Source organism: Lepisosteus oculatus, chromosome 8 (genome assembly GCF_040954835.1).
Source record: "Lepisosteus oculatus isolate fLepOcu1 chromosome 8, fLepOcu1.hap2, whole genome shotgun sequence".
NCBI lineage: Eukaryota > Metazoa > Chordata > Actinopteri > Semionotiformes > Lepisosteidae > Lepisosteus > Lepisosteus oculatus.
In genome coordinates, this window is record NC_090703.1 from 379652 (window position 1) to 403017 (window position 23366).

General features: G+C 35.3%; 1 protein-coding gene and 1 long non-coding RNA gene across 2 annotated transcripts; one reads left to right on the top strand and one right to left on the bottom strand.

Annotated features, from left to right (window-relative positions):
- Positions 1 to 583: 583 nt before the first annotated feature.
- On the bottom strand, positions 584 to 21620 carry LOC107077724 (uncharacterized protein C14orf132). The gene is made up of 2 exons (XM_015350062.2): positions 21169 to 21620; positions 584 to 3167 (listed from the first exon to the last, which is right to left on the bottom strand). The coding sequence occupies exons 1-2, from the start codon at positions 21193 to 21195 to the stop codon at positions 2940 to 2942; spliced, it is 255 nt and encodes an 84-aa protein (XP_015205548.1). The 5' UTR covers positions 21196 to 21620; the 3' UTR covers positions 584 to 2939.
- On the top strand, positions 20564 to 23330 carry LOC138241000 (uncharacterized). The gene is made up of 2 exons (XR_011190176.1): positions 20564 to 20700; positions 22818 to 23330. It is a non-coding gene; the product is annotated as an uncharacterized lncRNA (long non-coding RNA).
- The last annotated feature ends 36 nt before the right edge of the window (positions 23331 to 23366 follow it).

Below are 23366 nucleotides of genomic sequence, written 5' to 3' on the forward strand. Positions count from 1 at the left end.
TTTAGCTTCTTTTTTATAACAAATATCTAAAGTGCAGTTACCATAAAATATTAAGGTTTTCAAGAAATAATATGCTTATGGCAAATACTTTAATCAAACTTCTGCTGAAATGCTAATGTATAATTATAAAACTAGAAGTTGTTTGTGATTTATTATCTTATTGTAATAAATAAACTACGAAGTTTGTTTCTAGTTTGTATATTACATATGAAGATATCACATCTCGTACACCCGAAGAAGGCTCCACAGCCGAAAGTTTCCTTTCTTCTCTTTTCAGCATGGAATAACCCTTTAACTTGTTCCTTTGCAGCCTAAGCAAGTTGACACAGCTACAGTACCTACTTGAATCACATCAGTTATGTTACTTTTTCTTCTTTCTTTATTTTCCATCATTAATCATGTACTTTTTAATTATATGTTGTACATGTTTTAGAGAAATTCAACTATAGCATACAAACTAAAATGGTGTAAAAAATAAATGTTTCAATAAATGTTTGTTATACAGATATTTCCTTAGTTCTGAATATTGAATGTAAACTTTTAATTTTCTTTTCCTGCTCCGAAAACAAAATTTCCACCGTGAAACATTTAACAAAGAATGTTTATTAAGTGCTTTAGATACAAAAACAAACCAATATAAGTGAAGACAATGCATTTTAATACTTCATTTGTATTAAAAATATTAGGTTTTTGCAACCTTAATAAGTGCAATGATATAATAAACTTTCTCAAGTTATGTACATCTTACTCAAAGCTTTCTTGTACAAATCATTATGTTCATTTAAAATATTATACAAATACTCTAAAATGTAAGTTGATTTCCACCAATTTTATTTTATTAGTAAATATATTGTTTACAATAGAAACAACCTATATATCTTCACACATTTTTGTCCTCAAAAATATGGTTATTTACATAGTCACCAAAGAAAAGATATAAACTTTTTTTATTCAGAAGTAATATTTCAAAACATAAACATTTTAAAACAAAACTCACATTGTTTTCTTTGAAAAGATTAATAAAGCCTATAGTTTTAATATGAAGAAAAATACACAGTGAAAACTTCAACTCCAACATTTAAGTAGATGTAACAAACCCATGGCACCTGCCAATTGAATTTAAACAATCTTATCTATTTTTGGCAAAAGGTTATGTTTAAGCTTAATATGTAATATTAATCGATCAACATACAATAACATTAAAATCAACAGTGATTATCTTAGTTGCAACATTACACCTGCATTTAACATCAGAAGGGACGGATTACTTGAGAACAATTAATAATGATATATTTAATAATGCATAAAAAATCACATGCAATGAATTAAATGTTGCAAATCAGTCTGTATATATTTCACTTTAAGAGACAACAGTTAGCTTCAGTCCCTACATTATAATAGTACTTAAATCAACAAAGGTGATAAAATATGTTAGAATATTCATGCACAGTATCTGCTTTGTAAAGTTATCTTTATTACACATCTGTTAGTCCTGTAACAATGGGTCTTAATCAATGTAGATGAAAACATGAGTGCTGGTAACCTCTGTATAACAATAGCCATTGGTAAGGAGTTCATAAATACTAATATCTAAAGGCTTTTGCACCTGTTAATAAATTCAGAGCACACCAATTCTTAGAGGACAAGGGTGAGGTGTAGGGATGTATGTGAACATACACCAACTTTGCTCACCCACGCTTTCAAATGAATGAACAGAAAAAAAGTATATTCCAGTGTAATGTACTAGGGACACTTTTCTTTTCCCTGTTATTTAAAATACAAATATTCATAGACCTTACTAATGGCAAGGGAAGTATGTGTACTAAAATATTGTTTGCCTTCCCCAATTTGGAAAAAGCCTACTGTCATATTTACAAGGATGGTTTAATTGTTATTGTATCTGATGCAGACTGGGCACATTGCTGTACAAATTCACTCATTATCAGATTTGCCAAACCCGGGAACAGCACAGGTCAGCCCAACATGAACTATAGCACCCTGGAGTACTAAGGTTACTTTAACCACTATAGTAATTTTATGTCCCTAGAAAAGTTTACTGTAAATTCTGTCTGTAAGACTAATTGAGTCTGCTGCCTTTCCTGGTGGACCTTTATTCTAAAGAAAACAAATATCCTGTGGAAAAAAAAAAACACAACAAGGAGATGTTACAGAGGACCTGTAGCTGCAATACTGTCTTAGAGTTTTTAAAATCCAAACTGAAAATATATAAGAATATACAGGACTGTCTTTTTGGCAAGCAAAGTAACCTTAACTTCTGCACGGTGATGATTTTAAACAATATTTGACAGGGATGTGGATGTGATTTTGAAAAACAGACAAAATATTATTACGTTACTGTTTATTTTGTAGTTAATTTTTAGTAGCATTTACTTAAGATAGTGTTAGACATTTCTAGATTATGTACTGTACATTTGTTATAGAATAAATATGTTAAAACATTCATTTTCATTTGCACTCTGTGGCAGTAATTATTAACCATTATTCTTTATGAAGTGTGAAATACTGTACTACGAGACGAAAAACAGATTTCTGGATTATTTTTTTATTTAACACCTGGTATCTCATTATTCTGACGTAAATTCACATCACACACCCACTTTAGGAGAAACTGCTTTGTTTATCTAAGTTATAATTAAGTGACATATCTCAAGTGTCTTGATTTTGGTATAAAAATAATTTAATGAAAAACGTATCCTACAATAACGTAATGATAAAAAATGGAAAACCTTTTTTCAATTTATTGGTTTTGAGTGCTATAGGTATGTGAACAGAAGAAATCTCAAACATAACAACAAAACTATATCCTTCTATAGAATGGCGAGCGGCCACAACAGCGGCCTATAGTTTACCCTGCCTTGCAATTTTGCAATACTTTGGATTCAGTTTAAAACATCCTGCTTAACTAAAATGCCTTGTTTTCAGAAGGTAAAAGCATACACAACCCCTACAACCACAATGTTCCCTATTGTGGCGATGATGGCGATCCACAGCCAGATAGCATCACTGGACACTGACTGTGGTTCCTCCTGCTGGCTGTGGGCCGTGCTAGCTGCAGCATGGACACTAGCCGAGGAGTTGAACAGCGAGTGATCTGCACTGTAGTCATCATTGGGTGAGTCCATGAAAGCTCCTCCCATGACAGGGATCTGTAAAGGAAACAAACCACTGGTAAAAAACAAGGAGCAACAACATTATATACTGTTTAGTACATCACATGTGAAAATAAATTATATCCTGTTTATATAAAAGCTCCTAAACATGTTCAGTTTCTATCCGTCACCAGCCCGCAACAGCCTTGAGACCACAAAAGTTTTTTTCATGAGGAATGAGAAAGACTACCGAAGACTGTTTGAAAGCAGAATCATTGGGAAAACTTGGCTGAAGGCCAATCTTCCCGCAATAGGATGGGGAGTCTAGAACCCCCCAAAAGAACCAAGTGGGACCCCAACAACCAATGCAGAAAAACAAAGTGCAATTATCACCTTTAGTTCATCTGGAGTAAATGAATGCTCGTTGAAGAATGACAGGATTGGTTTTAATGTGGGCATGATACGCCTCCGAGGAGCAGTGGCTGGGCTGTTGAACAAAATAGTCTGGGAGGTTTGGGCGAGTGGCAGAGATAGCAGGCCCTATCCTGAAAGAATGGCCTGAGAATTGTTCTGGAGGAAAACCAGTGTTTAAGAGTACTTTATGAAGGTGAGAAAGAAACCAGGTGTTACGTCCCAGTGTGTGTTCTGCGTGTTTTTTTTCTGTTATGTCCACACTGCTGACGCTTGATTGTTCTCCCCTCCCCATTGGCCCACCATTACATCATACTTTCGGTATGACGTCATCATCAATTAGCTCTCAGCCAATCAGAACACATCTTATTCAGCATATAACATGGAAGTTTTCAGCAAGGAGTCGCCTTTGGTTTGACTTCGGTCCTGTTTGGTTTTGGTTATCGCTTCGCTTCGCTTCTGGTTATTGCTTCGGCTTCGTCGGTTTGTTTTGTTTTGCTTTTTGTGTGTGTGTATTTTCGTATAGCTTTGGCTTTGTTGTTTTGTTGTTTTTCTGTTAGTTTCTTTGTACTTTCGTTTGTGTGTTCATCCTTGTTTTGCCATTACCTTGCCCTAACGTGTTACATGTTCAACTTTTGTGTTCTTTTGATTCATACAGGATTATGTAGGATTGAATTTTGAAGTATTATATGAAGATGTGGAATTGAACTGGTCAGTTTTGCATTTCTTGACATGGAGGGTTAATTTCCATTAAGAGATGGAAAAGACACGACACAAGATGTTGATATCAGATAGGTAGGGTTGACAAGAAGGATCAAAGGTTGCAGAAGCAACTGTGAATTCAGAACATCTCAGGAAGCTGAAATAAGCCAGCATTTCTTTTAAAAATTAAAAAATAAAGTGTGATAAAACAAGATATTGATCACAAAACCTCCTAACGTTTATTTATTCAAAATCTAAAATCATAAGGCATATTAAAAAGTATTTTTTCTGAAAATAAAAGTCATCTATCGGTAATCATTATTATTGAAATACTGTGGCAATGTTATTCTGAAAAAATAATTTTCCTTTTTTACTTTATCACTGTTACATAATTGAACCACACCATCCGGTTCTTAGTTCTAACTGTAAGAATGTCACAAGTAATTCAGTAAAACCTGATCGTTAAGAGCTAGGATTTTAGACCAAGTATCTGTTCTGTTAAAGTGCTGTCAGCCAGGAAGAGGCTGACATAGATCTGCTTTTACTGGTACTATTTCTAAAAATGGACAGTAAATGTATCAGCACTGGGTCTGTGCACCATTTGTAGTTGTACTTTTGTTTTTGTTTGGTAGTTTCTCTGAACTGTGCTGCTTTCAACATGTTAGACTATTGCTAGTGTTCATCAGCTATTGATCAACATCTTTAATCTAGTGCAAGAATGTCTGCTCCAGTGTGAGGTTTCACACCCCTCCATGCAGCAAGTTTCAGGACCTCCCACAAGCAATTCACAGCCTTACAACAGAGCAGACCTTAGGGAAACATAAAATAATTCTTAAAATCTTTTCTTTATTACTTGCAGAATTCTTTAGATTATGAAACCATCTTTGTGCATCCAAACTTTTTGCGGCAAGGTGGCTCACTGGTTAGTGTTGCTGCCTGGGTTCAATTCCGGACCAGGGGTGCTATTTCCGTGGATTTTGTACTGTATGTTCTCCTCGTGCTCATGTGGGTTTTCACCGGATACTTGAGTTTCCTCCCACAGTCCAAAAACATACTAGTAGGTTAACTGGTGTCTGGGAAAATTGGCCCCATGACAGTGTGTGAGTGTGTGTATGTGTGTATCTGTGTGTGCCCTGTGATGGACAAGCGTCCCTTCCAAGGTGTATCTTGTCTGTTGCCTGTTGCTTGCTAGGTTAGGCTCTGAATCCCCTGCGACCTTGTACTGGATCAAGCGGTTGGATGTTTTTTTCTTTTGTGACACAGCCATGTGGAATTATACCACATGGAACTGAGATTTGCAGTATGTATTCTATATTTTCATATAACATGAATATTTTCAAATTCATATATATATAAAACATATTATATTACGTTAATATTTTCAAATTCAAGTTAATTTTTTTAAATAACCTTTTCTAAGTAGGAAGATTAATTATGAAAATGTGGTGAAGGTTACAAATATAACCAGCATCATTTAACTTGATATCAACATTCTTTAATATTTTTTGCTGAATCATTTATCTGTATATTTGTGTACTTTAGCTGTGAATTAATGGTACATTTGTCAGCTCTGGATCAAATGTAACATGTAAAATATTTTTTTTTCATCGTAAATGAAAACTGAATCCAGCAGAAGCACTGGCTCTGTGGTCTGGATCTCTACATGGCTGGCTGACCTTGCTTTTATAAAATCATATATAAGCCCTCTAAGCCTTTCAGATTCACAGTATGTAGAATTAAGTAGATACGAACATACAGCTGGGGTTTCTGCTCCTCTAGGGAATAGTGTAACTTTGAAAGAAATGTTTTAACATTTAAAAAAATAGCATAATTTTTCTCTTTTGTTTGTTTTCTGTTTACGCTTTCCTGCCTGTGGTTAGAAGCACAGTCCATGTACAGAATAAAAGAGATACAAATGCGAGGTAAATGCAAAACAAGTAGCGTATTTTTGTTTTCAAATTTTCCGCTATACAGAATGAATGTGTTTTAAAATGTGCTCTGTATAAATATATAAAGGAAAACAATTAAATCAGTGTTACATTTGTTACATATATTTTCAGGGACAAGGTCTTTAACAGTGCTTCAGAGCTATTAAAGAACGTAAAACATATATGAATGACTACAAATAGGAGAAGGCCATTTGATCCATAAGGCCAATTTTGTTGTTTCTATCTTATTGATCTGAGCATCACAGCCAACTGTGTCCTAAGTAGTCCCAGGGGATACTTACAAATGTTAATTTCCCTTTGTGTGCAGGAGAGCTGCTTCTAAATTATCAACATAAATAATGTTTGTTTCAGTGCATGTAATTTGGGATTAGATGTTTCTGGACTTCATACAGTCATTTCCAAGTGCCTGCATACAGAATTAATTCTGATTATAATAGCACATTACATTTTTAAAAAAAAGAAAAATGCAGGAGAAGGATTCTCATATACGGCTAGAAAATCCGATAAATTAGGACCAGATACATGTGTGATGAGACTGAGGGTTCGGTGATTGCCCATTTAATCAGCTGGTTAAAATTAGTCTCTCAGAATCATGGTTCTACTTATAACTTCTGGGTTAGGCTGAAGGAATTCCATCATAGTTAGAGAAAAGGGAACCATGTAGTCCGGACTTTAGAAAAGAAGCCAATAGCAAACCCAGCTATTAGGTGTACCAGGGTTGTACACAAAAGTGAAGGTTTTTTTTTACTCACATAGTGTCCCCATCACTATACTGGTGTATTAGGAACCACACAGACTGCAGGGTGAGCACCCCCTGCTGGCCCCACTAACACCTCTTCTAGCAGCAGCCTTAGTTTTTCCCAGGAGCCTCCCATCCAGGTACTGACCAGACTCACATCTCCTTAACTTCAGTGGGTTGCCAGCTGTGAGTTGAAGGTTGATATGGCTGCTGACATGCAGGGTTAACCCTAACCCTAACTAAAATGTTTTTTTTCATGAATCATGATGAGAAATGAGAAATGAAAATGTTATTTTCTTTTGTATGAAAAAAAAATAGCTTAGAGAAAATGATTCTTCTTCATCTCCCCTCACTGGTAACAACTTGTAATTGAAATTTTCCCTAAACATACTTTTTCAAATGAAACTATATTCTGTCATGAAAACCTATTTAGAGCCTTCCCATCTGGCCCAGCACAGAGTGTTTTAATATTTGCAATCAGGTTAGTATAAATTTATAATGGAAATGTAAAAATGACATGTAGAAATTAATAAAATTATCTGCACTTAAACATTACCAATCCAAAAGTGATATACTGTAAGAGCTCCACATTTTTTTAATACTTAATATTTCTCAAATCAGATTTTTACTAAGTTAGAATATCAAGTAAAAGTCCAGATAATGCAGAGCTGAAGTATACAGAATATGACACGATACATATTTCTTACAATATGTTGTTGTAAGAAAAAAGTACAGATATGTAAAAGTTAAGTAATAAAATCCACATGTCTAATGCTAATGATCAAACTTGCTATCTGAGAAGAAAACTCAAACTTAAAGCAAACTTAAAATTTATAAAAATAATACTTAATTAAGTTAAATAAAAATGTGAAGAAGAGACAGCAGCGAAAAGGGAAATTATTTTTCAGGTGTAGTAATTTTTTGCATGAGTTGCTACAGTAGGGGAATATACAATAATCATAATATACCAAACCTGGGTGAAACACATTACAGTATTTCTTTATTTCTTGTACTGTGTTTTTGTGGTGATGTTTGTAAGCATAGTATAAAATAAATTTCAGATTTGTAGTCATAGCAGCAATGTGTCTTCTAAATCTCTTCTTTCAAAAGTTAATAATACATATTATCCATATTATTGGAAGAAGTGGCAAAATAAACAGGATGCACACACTCTTCCCCAAAATATTTTTTTCTTAACAACTATTAATATTTAACTGATTTTTACTGGATATCACCAGATATCACCACCTCTAGTTTGACTTAAGGTTTCACGCTATTTTCATTATATACGGTGCGGAGGCTAAGGATCTATGCCTGTGGCTGGAAGATTTCCGGTTTGTATCCCACAGCTGGCAGAGGAATCCTACTCCGTTGGGTCCCTGATCAAGGCCCTTAATCCCAACTGCTCCAGGGGCACCGTATAAATGGCTGACCCTGCGCTCTGACCCCCAGCTTCTCTCCCTGTCTGGGTGTCTCATGGAGAGCAAGTTGGGGTATCTGAAAAGGCAAATTTCTAATACAACAAATTGTATATGGCCAATAAAGTAATCTTATACCATAATCAATACAAATATCAAACAGTTCTCTCAGCATCACTATAAGTATTCACTAATTTTGTAGTCATCTCCATTTCTTTCCAGAGGAAAGTAACATCTTTGCTTCACCCCCTTTACGAAAACAAATCTACAATATGATAATCATAATTCTCCCACAATTCAGAACCTTTTTGTGACAAACTTAACAGTTTGAATCTGTGTTGTACATATGACTAGAAAATGAAATACAATAAAGTTTTAATCTTTCTGGATAAAAATATTACTGTGTATTTAGCTTTTCAGGTGGTATGAACTTTCATAAAGGCTATAAAGTGACTTAAAGAGAATCTAGACAGGGTCATTACATTACAATCAGTTTCTAATTAGAAAATTATCTTTTATTCTTCCAATTCTTGAATTAACAGTTTTAGAGTACATGCTCAAATTCACAATTAGAAATCACTGTTGGCCTAAACATACCATTGGCCTAATTTATCCAGTAGGAAAATTCCCAATCGAATTTCTTTACTATACCAGTAAGGAAGACTGGTTTTCATGCTAAATCTCAGTTTATGTTACTGTACATAATGTTATACTGCTGCAGAACAGTACAGTAATATCTTGTCATTACTGTAAATGTAGATTGATTACTGTGTGTTTGCCCTGGTGATCTTTTTTAATCAGGATCACATTTTGTTTTACTTTCATGCAGGCTTTGTTTTTTTCTTCAATTCTGTAATACACATAGCAGATTCTCCTAGGAGAGAAGATGAAGATGTTACTCTAATTCTCTCATGCCAGCAGCTCCAGTGGGAATGAATTACAGTGTAAGTAAAGCACTTTAAATCCGGTGTTATCTTCATTCTTGCATCAGTGAACCTCACACATTTAAACCCACATGAAGCAATTCAACTGAAAATCACTACCCCCTCAAGGTATTATCAATAACCCATCTGTAAATATTTCATAAAGTACAATAGACATCAAGATGAGAAAATTATTTTTTTAATAAAGATTATGGACAAATTTTCAAATTGTCTTATTTCAAGAATAAGTATCCAAAATCTTTTTGGATTTTATGACCAGAGAAACACATTATATTGATTTTCATATTCCAATGTAACAAACAGATAATTAAACACATTCAATTTTTGACAGAGTTATTTTAACACTGTCCTCAAATTGGCAAATCTAGTTTGCTTACAGTGCCTTTTGCCAATGTTTTATTTTTAAATTAATACTTTCAGGGAAGTTAATCCCTCTAGTTTAAACACACCACATATTGGCAGAGATATACAATAAACTACTCTACGGACACATAGGTAATTACTGCAAAGGCACAGATTTTAATCTGGGCTCTGTGTATAACACTAATGCCAAAATTGATAAACAGAAAAAGTGCCTCTCTACCCCTCCCCTCTCCCTTCTCCCTACTCCACCACTTTTCCAGCTTTGTTCTTCTCTGCTTTTTAATCTTTGCTGTCTACCCTGTCTTTCTCACACCTGAAGAAAGCTACAGAGCTGAAACATTGTGTTTCCTTTCTTTTCTTTTCGGCATGGAATAAACCCGTTACCTGTTCCTATACAGCACATGGATGCTGACACAGGCCCTTACTTGAACTACTTCATTATATTATTAATTTGATAATAACTGCTTCAGCTCGAGTTTGATTATTTCCAATACCCTATGCAAACTACATAATCAGAAAGATAAATTTACACTGGGTATTTTGTAATGATTAGCATTTAAGGTAATACATTCACTTATTGGTTATTAATACTGAAACTGTAATGCTTTAATTAAGATTTGGGAAAAATCTGTAATGTGTAAATGGAGGGAACATAAACTGATTTTGAAAAAAATTATATAGTTTAATATGCATGACTGAGTTCAACATATAAAAAGAAGATAAAAGGATATTTAAAATAACTTTCAATGATTATTGTTAAAGATTGATTAATATGCATCAACAGATGAATATAATTAGTAATAATATCAAGATTTTAATAGAAGTGATACAGATATCTGACAACAGATACAAATGATTCTAGAGAAAAGCCGACTTCTTCAACAACCCTGATATTAGCAACACCAGCTAGTCCTTAAACATCTCAAATGATACATTTTAGAAGAAAATGAAAATGTTAGAAGGCCAAGAAAAAAAACAGCCTTTTTGGATTTTAAATTAATTTGCAGTTTCATTTTTTGTGAGTTTAAGGAGATTCACAGATAAAGGGTAGCTAAGAAAATACTGAATCACCTTTAAATCTACAAAATGGACAATTGACCAGGGTTAACATGTCTAATATACAGTATTCTGTCTTTTGATATTATAAGAAGTCATATATCTTGAACTCTTTGGCATGCATTTGCTGAAACAGAATAATCTCAAAACAATACATAGAATCCAAAAAATCAAGAATAGAAAACAATAACTAGTCCAGTAGGTTCAGAAAAAAAAATTGATTGTTTAAAAATTCAAAACAAATCCATGTGGATCTTCAGCAGAACACAACACACAGATAAAAGAAATTACACACCAAAAAATATAAAACACTGCAAAGCCTTGTAGAATTAAAATATAGACATGCCTGCAGTTTTACTATTGTCTTTACCGTATTTTCAGATGATTGTTTTAAATTATGATGTACAAAAATGTCTCCAAGCGACCAAAACCACAAAGGATCTTTAAAGAACCACAATTTCAACATTGAAATTTGAGCTCTGTTTTGAGAAAACTATCTGTTTCACTCTGTGACAGAACCTGTCATCATATTTCTTGATTTTAAATCATTTAATATTGTAGAACTGCATCACCCATTTGTCTATATCACCGATCAGAATTTGAGAGCCAATAGGAAGCACTCAAAGCACCTTGGAGAGGAAGCTCTGGGTCTCTGGTAAGTGTCCAATTCTTATTGTAAAAAGTCACTTAAGGAAAGTCAGAGCTGAATGGCACTTTCAAGCCATTTCTAATGTACACCATGCCAGTTCAACTGTAGCACAGGTTTTTTAAAATACATTTCTTGATACTTCATACAGGACCTCAAGATTTCATCAATATAACTTGAAGAAGCTTGTTGATTTCATCAATATAACTTGAAGAAGAGGGAGAACTAAGCCGCTTGTCATGGACGCCTGTGACTAAAACAGCTGACTCATAACACTGTATAACTGAAAATTTCAGCTTTATCTTCAATTGTTATTTGGTTCATTAAGACAACTTGTATAGAAAACTCTACTCTAACAACAATAAGAACATACTGCAATTCAAAGCAAAGCAAAAATAAGTGGCAGATGCTCTTGTTAAGAGTGACATAAAGGTTCATAAATCTATGTTATGTATCATTAAGAATGTGGTGAATATAAATGTCATTTAGTTCTCATTATAGTCTATATATATTAATATTCTGGTTGTATATATCAATATATTGATTAACTAATTGGTTGATTAATTGATGTCCATAATTGTTGATATTTCATAGAAGTACAAATTTCACATGAAAAATCGTAATACAAATTTAATATGTTAAATACGTTTAATAAGTTAAATATATTCCGATAAGATATAATCAACACTGTTGATTTTCAAATCCCAATAGCCAGTACTGTTTTTTTAATTGCAGACATTATCAAAATGTGATTCTGCTATAGTCACCTTTAGATGTCTTCTCAAGTGTTGTTACAATATACATAAAGCTTAGACAATGGAAGCTTATTAGTGATCCATAGAATACAAATATTGCATTTATAGGACATTATAAATTATTATCTTATGATAATATATTTGCATATTCTCACAATATTCTTCTCATTTAAATCCAATAATCATCTTTTTTAAATGCCATAAATGTTCTCGTGTAAACACAATACTATCTCATATGAACAAGATTTTTTCTTTGTGATGCTAATAAGCTTTCGTATTAGACTCAGAAACATGATGAACTGATTCCAGTCAGATGGTTTAAGGAAAATGCAATGATATATTAACAGGAAACACATATCATAATTCTACATCATACATAACATTGTGCAATTTCTCTTTATAAATAAACATTGATATTAGGGCTCTGTCTTGAGGTAAGGAGAACACTATGTTCTCATTACCTATGCTGCTTTGTGCTGTAGCTTAGCAACCAAACAGCTGATCTGAATTGTGACTGTCATTTCATCATGAGCCACCCTCTTGAGGAGACAGGCCTACAGAGCAAACTGACACTGTTTATAATCACAAAAGGGAAATCTGAGTACTGGTGACAGCTGAAAATTGTATTCTCACCAATGGAAGTAGGATGTTAGCCACAGTAAAATGCTCAACATTGGAAAAAGCCAAATTAGGTGGGACAGCCTGCAGTTCAAAATATTACGTTATTTTAGTTGAATTGACATTAATGTTCATTCACATGCTCATCAACAAACTACAGTAAATGCATCTCGACATGCAAATACTTTCTTAGTCATGACTTTCAAGCTTTATTTTAAATTATTTCTTTAAATTCTAGTGTTTTTATGCTCAGAATGCCAATTGATCTGCCATTGGTTTGTGGATAACTTTTTTTTTCCGTTAAACTTTGAAAAGCTGACACTAAAAGCTCGAGATTAGAAATCAGTTGCCAGTAGAAATGCCAATCCAAAGGCCCCCTTTCTTTGTTGTAGTTAAAATGTCAAACATGGGTAAGTTTCTATCTAAGCACAGGGAATGTTCATCTAGTGTTGCCATGGCAATAAAGCATCAGGGCTCTTGAAGGACACAAGTGATGTTCTGATTCTGTCTCACTATGCCGAAGCTCAGTAAGCAGGAAGACATGATTTCTAGAGCAGCACATCTGCACCCTCAAGACTCACAGGATACTCATGGTTTTAGGTGCTCATTGTTGAAGTGGATTAATATAAAAAGTACTCATTATTTCAACAATTTACAATTTATAGAGGTCTATGGTTATTTATTTTTCTTTAATATACAGTAAATAACTAAATTATATTTGCTAATATATTTGATATTAAGAATTAAAACCGGTCATTTGAAAATTATTGGCCACTGAGTTAAAGTGCTTGCCACAGTCATCTCAGTTCTAGCAAAAAGCTCCTCTGGCTGTTTTGACTGCTCCAAGAGAGCAGCCATTTTAAGCTAGCTTGTGGAGAGTGGAATTCTTTCAAGTACAGCTTAAATCATTAACTAAAATAAAGATAAAGCAAAAAAGATGTAGAAACATTTAAAACAGCAAACAGGATTGTAGACAGCAGGAGGCACGTGATCTCAACACTTTTCTGATACTGTGCACTGTGGGGGATGAGTCTTTTTGCAGTACAGGTAAAATCCAGTTTCACTTAAGGACCAGCTGAAGTACACGGTTGAAGTACACGGTGTTGCCAAGGAAAGGAAATCTTCCTGTCTTTTTGGGGCTGAGTTGTCCTTGCAGCTATTTTTGGACTCATATTCTTGGTTTTCTTGTTAGACACTGTTTCTTCCTTGGGAGGCATGTTTAGCATTGAATAATATAATTTTTTTGGTGATGTAATCCCAACTCCCTGAGGAATATATCTTTGGTAAGGTGATTAATGAAAGGGAAAATGATTATGTAAATGTACTGAAGCTGAAAGCAAAGAAAATTATATGAATGAAAAGGAAAATTTGTTTACTTATATTAATAAAGATTATAAGGATCCAAGAATTCACCATGCACCTATTTACTAAATCTGGTAAAGACTGTATGAGTCATAAAATGTTCTGGTCATAAATGTGAGAATTGTAACCTATACTGTACATGCCCAGATGCTTTCCTTCTATCTGCATCTGTGTGCCACATTGAAGTCAATCTGATAATAGGTCTTCTAATGCATAAAAAACAAACACACAAATATTGTGACTTTATATAAATTTGTATATATTTGGTGTAACGCATTTACAGAGGAAGGATTCTTTTTATGAAACAACTCCACCCTGTATATATTTCTTCTGTGAGACAATTTATATGAGATGAATTTTCACACCAAATGCTCACTCATCATGTTAGATATCCAGAGATTCAGAGATATCCTTTTCACTAAGCTGCTTTAGAAGAGTGATTCCTTGCCTTAACAATGCTCACTACATTATTCCCGTTCCTTAAATACACTGTATGTTCAGTTCTAAAGTATCAATGCTAAAGTACAAAAACTAGTCACAAAGACAGCCTGAGGTCTCTTGTGCAAATTGTAATTCATAATACTACATCACATAACTATTCTTTCTAACTCAACTGCTAACATTCTTACGTAAACTTTCCAAATCATTATTCAGGCTAAGTTCTGATATATGTCGTACAAGGTGAAGTTCTAAATGAGCTATAAAATAGACATTGGCTCACAGCAAGCTAAGATCTCCACTGAAGGCAAATGCAATAATTATGTACAACAGTAACAGGCTCTAAAACTCCCTGCTGTGCATAATTATCTTTACATGATTGAAAGAACTTGGAAATTAATCAAATACAAATTTACCATTTTTAGATGCTGCCAAAATGCCAACAAAAAACTGTAGTTAAAAACACAATCATCATGCATTACTATTAAAGTAAATTTTTCCTTACTGTCTGCTTTCAGTGACACAAGGAAGAAACCTGCTGTAATATTCCTGATAGGTATTAACTTAACTATTTCTTACAGCTTATGGCAGATCTGCAAAATAGGTCTTGAAAATGGCCTCTGAAAGCTTGTCACTGTCACACTGCTGTCAATGGCTATGAAAAGCATTTTCATATATTTCTTCGTCTCTTTTAATGCATGAATAAATCAATTATTTTTCTAAAGATATTAAATAAAACTGTCAAGATGTCATTTAAGACATTTTCCTTAAGTAAGTGTTATCTAATAGCTCCTTTGATTTTAGAACATTATTCAACCACCATGGAGAACATATTTTTTATTTCAAAATATAAAATACTAGCTACTGTGACTAACTAAGCCTCTGGCCTTTTGTATCCTTGATACTGCAAAAATAGAATTCCAGTGCAATTAATCACTTTGGAAACCTTGGAAAATAGTTAAACATATGAGAGCTTGCCAGTATGGAGAAATTAATAGAATGATCCATGCTTTTCTGATTTAAAACAGATTTAACTTCTGCTCAATGTCCATTATGGAAACATTTAAAACAAGAAGGCTGCAAGCAATTTAATTTTTAATGAAATGGTTACCTTATTGTCTTGTTTGTAGCAGACAAGGCTCTCACACACCTGTTCCTGAAGCAAATGCAATTTATATCTCTGCATTCACCACTGACAAATATTTTAATAAATGAGGTGCAAAAAAAAATATTTCCAATTTTCTAAGGAATACATTTTAAAAAATAGCCTACTTTAGTTTTTTTGATAACCAGCCATAACAGATCAATTTGTCATGATAAAAGTATGGTAACTTTGATTAATGTGACTACGGAGTAGTCAGTGTCTTTAATACCAAATTAAGAGGATTAGTCTTCTTTCTTCTTTCTAGAAGATGTCAATTTAAATTCAAAATGACACAGATAAAATTCAGAACTGACCAAATACCTTGCAGCTGATTTGCACCTGATAGATGTTTGGTGTAGCAGAAATAGAGGCTTGTTTACATTAGCATTACACAGGGGCGTGTTCAATGTGGAGGCGGAGCCCTGGATTAAGGGCGGCATGTTGCCTTAGCAACCAAAGCTGGCTGCTTAAGGATGCGCTGCAGCTGTGGGGCCCTTTAAGATACACTGAGCACCTCCCAGTGGGACGAACAGACCCCGCAAGGGGAGAACCTTCCCATGACAGTCCCAGAGGGGATTGTGACCAAGCCTAAGGTAATCTTTTTTCTTCATTTTCTTTTCATTTTCTTTTCTTTTCTCTTGTCCTGCCGTGTATCTCCACTGGGACAGGTTGAGTTCTGTTTTTGTTTTGGTCTCTTTCTCCTTTTCTTGCAGTCTGAATCCCCCTAAATAAGGATAGTCCAGACTGGATACTACTGTCCTATTAGGTTATTTTTTTCCCAGGCTGGACCTCACTGAATAGAGACAGTCCAGCCTGGAAGCCGCTGTTTAAAGCTGTGCATTTTTCTTTTTCCTTTTCATTTTTTTTTCTTTTTTGGGGGGTTTTTTGATTTTTTTTTGCTAACCTCACACCAGTGCCTCTTCCCCCTCAGAAGGGGCGTCGACTTTCATCGGTGTTCGCCGCAGCTCCTCCCACATTGATACACATGCATGCAGCAAAAACAAACTACTATACAAATATAACATGGAGAATACAGAGCTTGAAGAGGCTATTTATGATACTGACTTAGGTGGTGTATTAGCAAGGTTATAATTATGCTTAGACATCGATGCGATGGTATGCTTTGAGCCAGTTTCTTAGAAAAACTGTGGAGATTGGACACTGGCAGACTGGATGAGATTGTTAACACAAATAAATTGGACTCATCACGACACCTCCAGTGATGAAGTGCCATCACTTTGATGTCTCTTTGTCTCCTCTCCTTAAGGAACAGATGTGGACTTGAACACTGAATTGGAGCTCATTATCCCACTGACAGGGCTAGACCATTTTTTGAGAGCAGTAACAGAGAGATCAGTGTGATCATGGCCGTCTCAGGTGAAATGAGAAACTATGAAACTATTTCTCCAAGCCCATACTTTCTCATTTCACCTCAGACGGCCATGATCACACTGATCTCTCTGTCCCTGTTCTCAAAGAAGGGTTTCTCAACTTCCACAGCAGAAAAACAATAAAAACAACACTCATCCTGAAACTAGGTTAACACCATCTCCCTTCTCTCAATGACCGACTTTTTGTGTAATCTTCTCTATTCTCATGCAGGTTTTTACTTCACACCTTTCTTCACCTTTCTGCACTTTGGCTTTTGTTCTTTTGTGCTATTTAATCTTTGCTGTCTGCCCTGTCTTTCTCACACCTGAAGAAGGCTTCACAGCCTAAACGTTGTGTTTTTTCTCTTCTCTTTTCAGCATGGAATAAACCTATTACTTGTTCCTTTGCAGACTAAACATGCTGATGCAGCTACCCACCTGATATATTTCAAATTGATTCTGTACAGCAGTAAGGTACTTCCTGAGTTTCATTAAATTCAAACCATCAAAACACTAAAGTGTTTATGTAGACAAATATAATAATAAACTATATTTTTAATAGCGCCTTTAAAGGTGGCTTCTCAAAGCGCTTTACAGGATGACAACAATAAATAAAAAGAATACACAAGATAAAACACAATTACAATATACAGAGGAGACCATGGATGGTGGTACTAAGAAAAGCAGAGGGGTGAAGAATGGAACCAGTTAAGTAATGGCTTTTCTGAAGAAGAGGGTTTTGAGTCTGGATTTGAAGGAGTTTAGAGAAGGTGACTCTCTGATATCCTTGGGGAGAGAGTTCCAGAGCTTGGGGGCATAACAGGAGAAGGCCCTGTCACCCATACAATGTAGACGGGCTTGGGGGACAGTAAGGAGAGCAGAATTAGAAGAGCGAAGGTTGCGAGGTGGGGAGTACGGCGATAATAGTTCAGACAGGTACTGAGGTGCGAAGCCATGCAGAGCCTCATAGGTGAGCATGAGGATTTTAAAGTCTACATGGAAATCATTTTAAACTTTCAATGTGGGGAAGCAATACAAATGTAAAGAGAATATTACAATATAAAATTAAAAGTGTAGAATTCTATATTAAAATTGTACAATGTACAGTACCAGTAACAGCTCATTTAGAATACTGTGCAAAATTTTAGTTTCCAAGATACTAGAAGCTTATTGCTGGTCCAGAAAGAAAAGAAACCAGATAACTTACAGGCTCAAAAGAAGATTCTACAGTTACAAGATTAAACAACGGAATATTTTTATACTTGAACTTCCTTGTAGAGAAGATTACAAATTGACCTGACTTAAGTAATCAAAGGTGCTGGTCATTCACAGTGAAATAAAACCCAGAGGAAAGAAGTGGAAACCATTAGAATGTATATTTCACACTGAGATAAGGGGCACTTCTTCATACAAAGAGCTGTGGGAGTACAGAAAAAAAGCTGCCCAGCAATGTTGTTAATGCTTGAAGGTGGTTTCCTTCAAGAAACAGCTAGACAAGATATTTATGTGAAAAAATACATATGGGTTGAATGGGTTCCTTTCATGTGTCATGTTTATTACACTCTGTTGGAAGACACATTTATACAGTATCTGACGTCTGATGGCATTAGAAGCATGTATTTTGCCTCACGTAATTACTGTTGTACATTGTCTACTACTAGTGTACATGATACCACACTTCTATCTTATACTTCACACCACTTAACGAATAACCAACAAAGGGGAATGTGTCAAGAAAAAAAACAGTATGTTTAAGTCTAAAAAGACAATTATTTAAATAGATATACAAACACAATACCCCAAATGTCAGTTACATATTACTTAATCTAATGAATACACAAGGCACAGAAGAATGTCCTGTCTGGGAGCTTCCACACTAGCTTCGGAACACACCCTTAAAGATTTATGACAGAAAAAATTCAGAGGGACAGCAGCAACATTTAATACAGAATTCAGGTGATGCTGCTCATCTCCATTTCCCCTTGGAGCAGCACTGTAATAATTTAGGGTAATTTAATTACAATTGTCTTCTGCAGCCCCAGCCATCCAAGGAAACAGATGGATTCCTAAATATATTCTACCTCTGTCTATAAGTAAAGGGGATTTATCTGACACTGTATAAAAATCCTAAACTGAGAATGACGTAGTGAAAAACTATACTGCAGATTAATGCTGTGCATTAAAAATACTTTTTTTTCTCCCAACAGCTCCAATCTTTATTCATTAGAATAATTGATATACTGTAATACAATATATCTGTTGACTGGTGCTACAAAGTACCTTTTTACCTTATGTGCAATTAGGTGCATTTTACATGCAGACTTCACTGTCCTTGGGTTCCAGTAGCATTCATTTCATACAGTATGTGTCATACAGTGGTGAAATATCATATTTATCTAAAACAACTGGACCAGTGACTGGTATAGTTAAGCAGGTGAAAGCTAGGCTGCAATGACAACTGGACCAAACACTGTCCAGCTGCAGAACTGGACAGTTATGCATTAAAGGCAGAAGATAAATTTAAAAATAACTGTTTAAAAAACTTTATGAAAGCAAGTACATTTCATAATTGTATTTATTCATCAGCAAACTAAATTTACTATCAAATTAACTGAATGCATTTAAAACTATTTTCGTTTTGTTTTGTTAATTAGAAACCTCATTACACAAAAGACTAAAGGGTAACATTTTAATTATTTTTTGCAATTTCACAAAATTACAAATACACATAATAGAGAAAACAAATATGTAAAATATATTGATCCCTAATAGAAACAAATCTATAACTGCTGAAAAGAACATTTAATTAAATAAGGGACTTTTCCTAAAATAATCAATGCCAATAATCTTAAAAGTTTGATAACACATTTTAAAAATTAAACACTCATCACAATATCAAGTAACGCACTGTATATATATATTAATCGTGGGTAAATCGGAATACTGTTACAATAAAAGGGATTAGTTTTGCGTTAAGTATGCTATATCAATACGGTAGTACTTACTGTACAATCTCGCTATTCGTTTTTATCAACGACAGAAAGGAAACGAGCTAGACTGTAGATTGACAGTTCTCTCTCCACCTGTATATCGTTCTACAAACACTTCAGTGTACTTTAGGTAATTTTAGTTCTTGAAGCGCATTAGTACCAAAACATCCAATATTCTTATAATAATTAATTATAATAATCGAATGACAAGTAAATAGCAAAATCTACAGATAAACAGGTCACCTAGCAACATTAAACTACGCACAACCTTAATTTCGACTGTTCAGTTATCTTTCCAACCTACTGCATGAGGCTATAATAATCGCTAATAAATATAATTGTATTCTAATACACCCTAGTACAATATAGAGGGTATCTCTTTCAACAACGTCCAGGATCCTGGAATTCCAGATGCTGATCCGAAGACTTCAGACACTTCGACTTCAGGGATCGCTGTCATGGTTACAGTACCTTTAGCTTCAAGCTATTCTGCGAGTGAAGGTCCGTGTCCTGACGTCGGATTAGTAGAACACTACTGCCCACTAGAGCGACGCAAAACACCACCTACAAACTAACTACAATAACATGAGACTACCACGGCCCTTTTTCAAAGAGAAAAAAGGGACAAATGACAAAGGGGACTAATAACACGCTTTATATACTGTATACTGTACAAACTGGAACGGTAAGTAATTTTAAGTCACCCTTAAGATATATTGACGATTTTCTTCGATGTTATGAAGACGTCAATAGAACAAAACAAAAAAACACCAATCTTTAAAGGGCTGAGATGGGATATAATATTTATCACGCAAGGCTATATGTTTTGGCGCTGTAATGTACCATATTGTAAAGAAATAGCAAATAACGTAGACCTTCGTACTTCGTACTAATTTTCCACCTAGTTCCTAAAAATAGCACGGCATGCATGCTGGAAAATACGTAACAGAAACATTAATTTCGTGATAATAAGAAGCAAGATGTCAGATTTTGTTTCGTGAACTAAATCTGTTACCGGGTTTTGAAATAACTTTTTATTCACTGCCACACCCTTAATAACGCCAAAAGTTCACTGACGCCACACTAGTCACAGTCAAGCAGCACGGATCACAGCAACTAAGCACACAAAAGTGAAAAAATGGCAGTGCCCTACCTGAGCAGCCATAAATGAAAGATCCATGATGGTTTTCGATGCAGGCCAATACAGCCAGAAATTAATCAGAAACGACCAGCGATACTTTTCAAGCCCAGCATTTGGCTAGTTGTTGCTCCTTCAAAAACAGGTCTTCAGATCCAACTTGCATTCATGACTTTCACCGCGCGATGAGTAAAGCATAATAGTGTGCTGCCCTCTCCTCTCTTCTTCACTCTTGGAAAGGGAGACGGGGAATGAGAGAGAGAGGGATGGAGAGGGAGGCGAGATCCACAGTGAGAAGCCTGTCGAGAACAACAGCTCGATGACAGTCGACCGCTCTGCCTGCGCAAAAGCGATACCTGTTACAAACCACAAGACGACAGCCTGGCTTATGGGAAAGAAAATTAAAGTGATAAAAAGGGCTCTAACAGTACTATTTATTTTACGTTTTTGTCAAAGCTATGCTTGAAAATCAGCAGCCACTAGTTAGAGTCGTCGGTGTGTGTCCAGTGCAGGGTTCCACAATATTAGACCTGTGGGTCCAGAATCCATAAATTATCAAGAGCTTAATGCTATAGAGAAAGGATAAAATGCTCCCGTTCAGCTTAATTGGGCCAATGAAACATTTCTTACTAGTATAGAGCTGTATATAATATAAGGAAGAAAACGTAGAAAACGTGCTCGATTCCTGACGTTGAGGACCGAGCTGGTTACTCCTGGTCTGGAGTTTCCGGGATACTCCAGACGCAGATTCGCCGTCGTGTGTTCATTAAATTGGATTCCAGACGCGAGAAATCCAAAGCAAGGAATTTGAAAACCACAACTAATAATAAGGACATCTGTTCTGTGATATCATTTATCGTGCTGCGCAGTACTCTATGGAATAGATAGTGTAATTGATTATCCAAATGGTTTCATATCCAATATATTTAACATATCATCACTTTATTAACCCTTTACAATTTCTTGCATTAGGAATTATCTTTTCGCATACCCCAGCTTGGTCTCCAGAGCAGTTACCATGCTGAGTCTGACTCATTTGGCTATATAATGAGTTTTGCCAACATACTGTATTAAAACAAAAGCAAGCCTATTTTCTTTTATGTGCACATAAGCAGTTTAATTTAAAAATTGCAATTTAAAAGTTTAGCCATTCATTCAGCTGAACAAATAGAACATTTTGAGTATACCCACAGGACAAGTTACAGTATTTATGTATTATCAATACATAATATAAAGAGATAGATGTGCAATATGTGCAAGCATAGACTTAGTTCACATATAATTATGGAGTTCTAGAAAAACAAAATAGCAAATTAATATTTGTGACAAAATCTGTTATTAGGCGGTGGAGCACTTTTAGCAACAGACTGCTCCCAGCTACTGTCACGATTATAGTCCCCCCTCCTTAAGGGTGCTCCAGCCCTTTCACTAAGACTTTATTCTCTGCACCTGTTCCCTATTCTCAGCCCACCTTAAAAGCCAGGCGCTGACGCTCTTCCGGGCTCTGCATCTGATTTCCATATCGTGCGAGTCCGGGACCTGGAAGCGCCTGGTCCCGTTAAGGTTTTAAGTTCTGTTCCCGTTCCCCGTCCGCCGGTTCCGACCCGGCCTTCGTGGTTTTTATCTTGTTCTGATGGATCTTCTGGTTTTGGATATTCCCTAAGGACTACTCTCGGATTGTTCGCCTCGGCCACACCTCCCTCGTACACCAGCGCACCTTGGACACGCCCCCCGTCTTCTGCACCGTATTCCTGCATGACGTTTCCCCAGTGTTTCCCCACTCCGTCGGACTGTGTCGTCCGCATAGGGTCTGGAAAGAACTGTTCGTTACAGCTACAGTGTTCAAGGGAACATTTCCGCAGGTACTTCCTCCCGACGGCTGTCAGGCCCTAGGCTAGGACTGCTAGCCCTTGATCTGCTCATCTATGGACAGCATGTTGCACTATTGTACTTTTTGGACACTCAATCTGTATATACCTATGCACATTTTGCACATATATACATATTTTTACAGTGACTTGGAGCATATTTTGCACACACCTAACTATGTATTTATTTTATATTTATTTTGTATTACTGTACATATTTAAATTTTTCGTCTGTTTTTGCTCGTCTTGGGCTCGGCTGCTGTAACACCTCAATTTCCCTTCCGGATCAATAAAGTCTTATTTATTCAAGAGGTATCTTTATTATGAACTAAATAGATTTTAATA

Bases quoted from the DNA above. Each gene is read 5' to 3' on its own strand.
- LOC107077724 (XM_015350062.2), bottom strand. From the start codon at position 21,195: ATGGATCTTTCATTTATGGCTGCTCAG. The intron at 3,168-21,168 runs GTAGGGCACTGC...TTTCCTTTACAG, and splicing joins TTTCATTTATGGCTGCTCAG to ATCCCTGTCATGGGAGGAGC.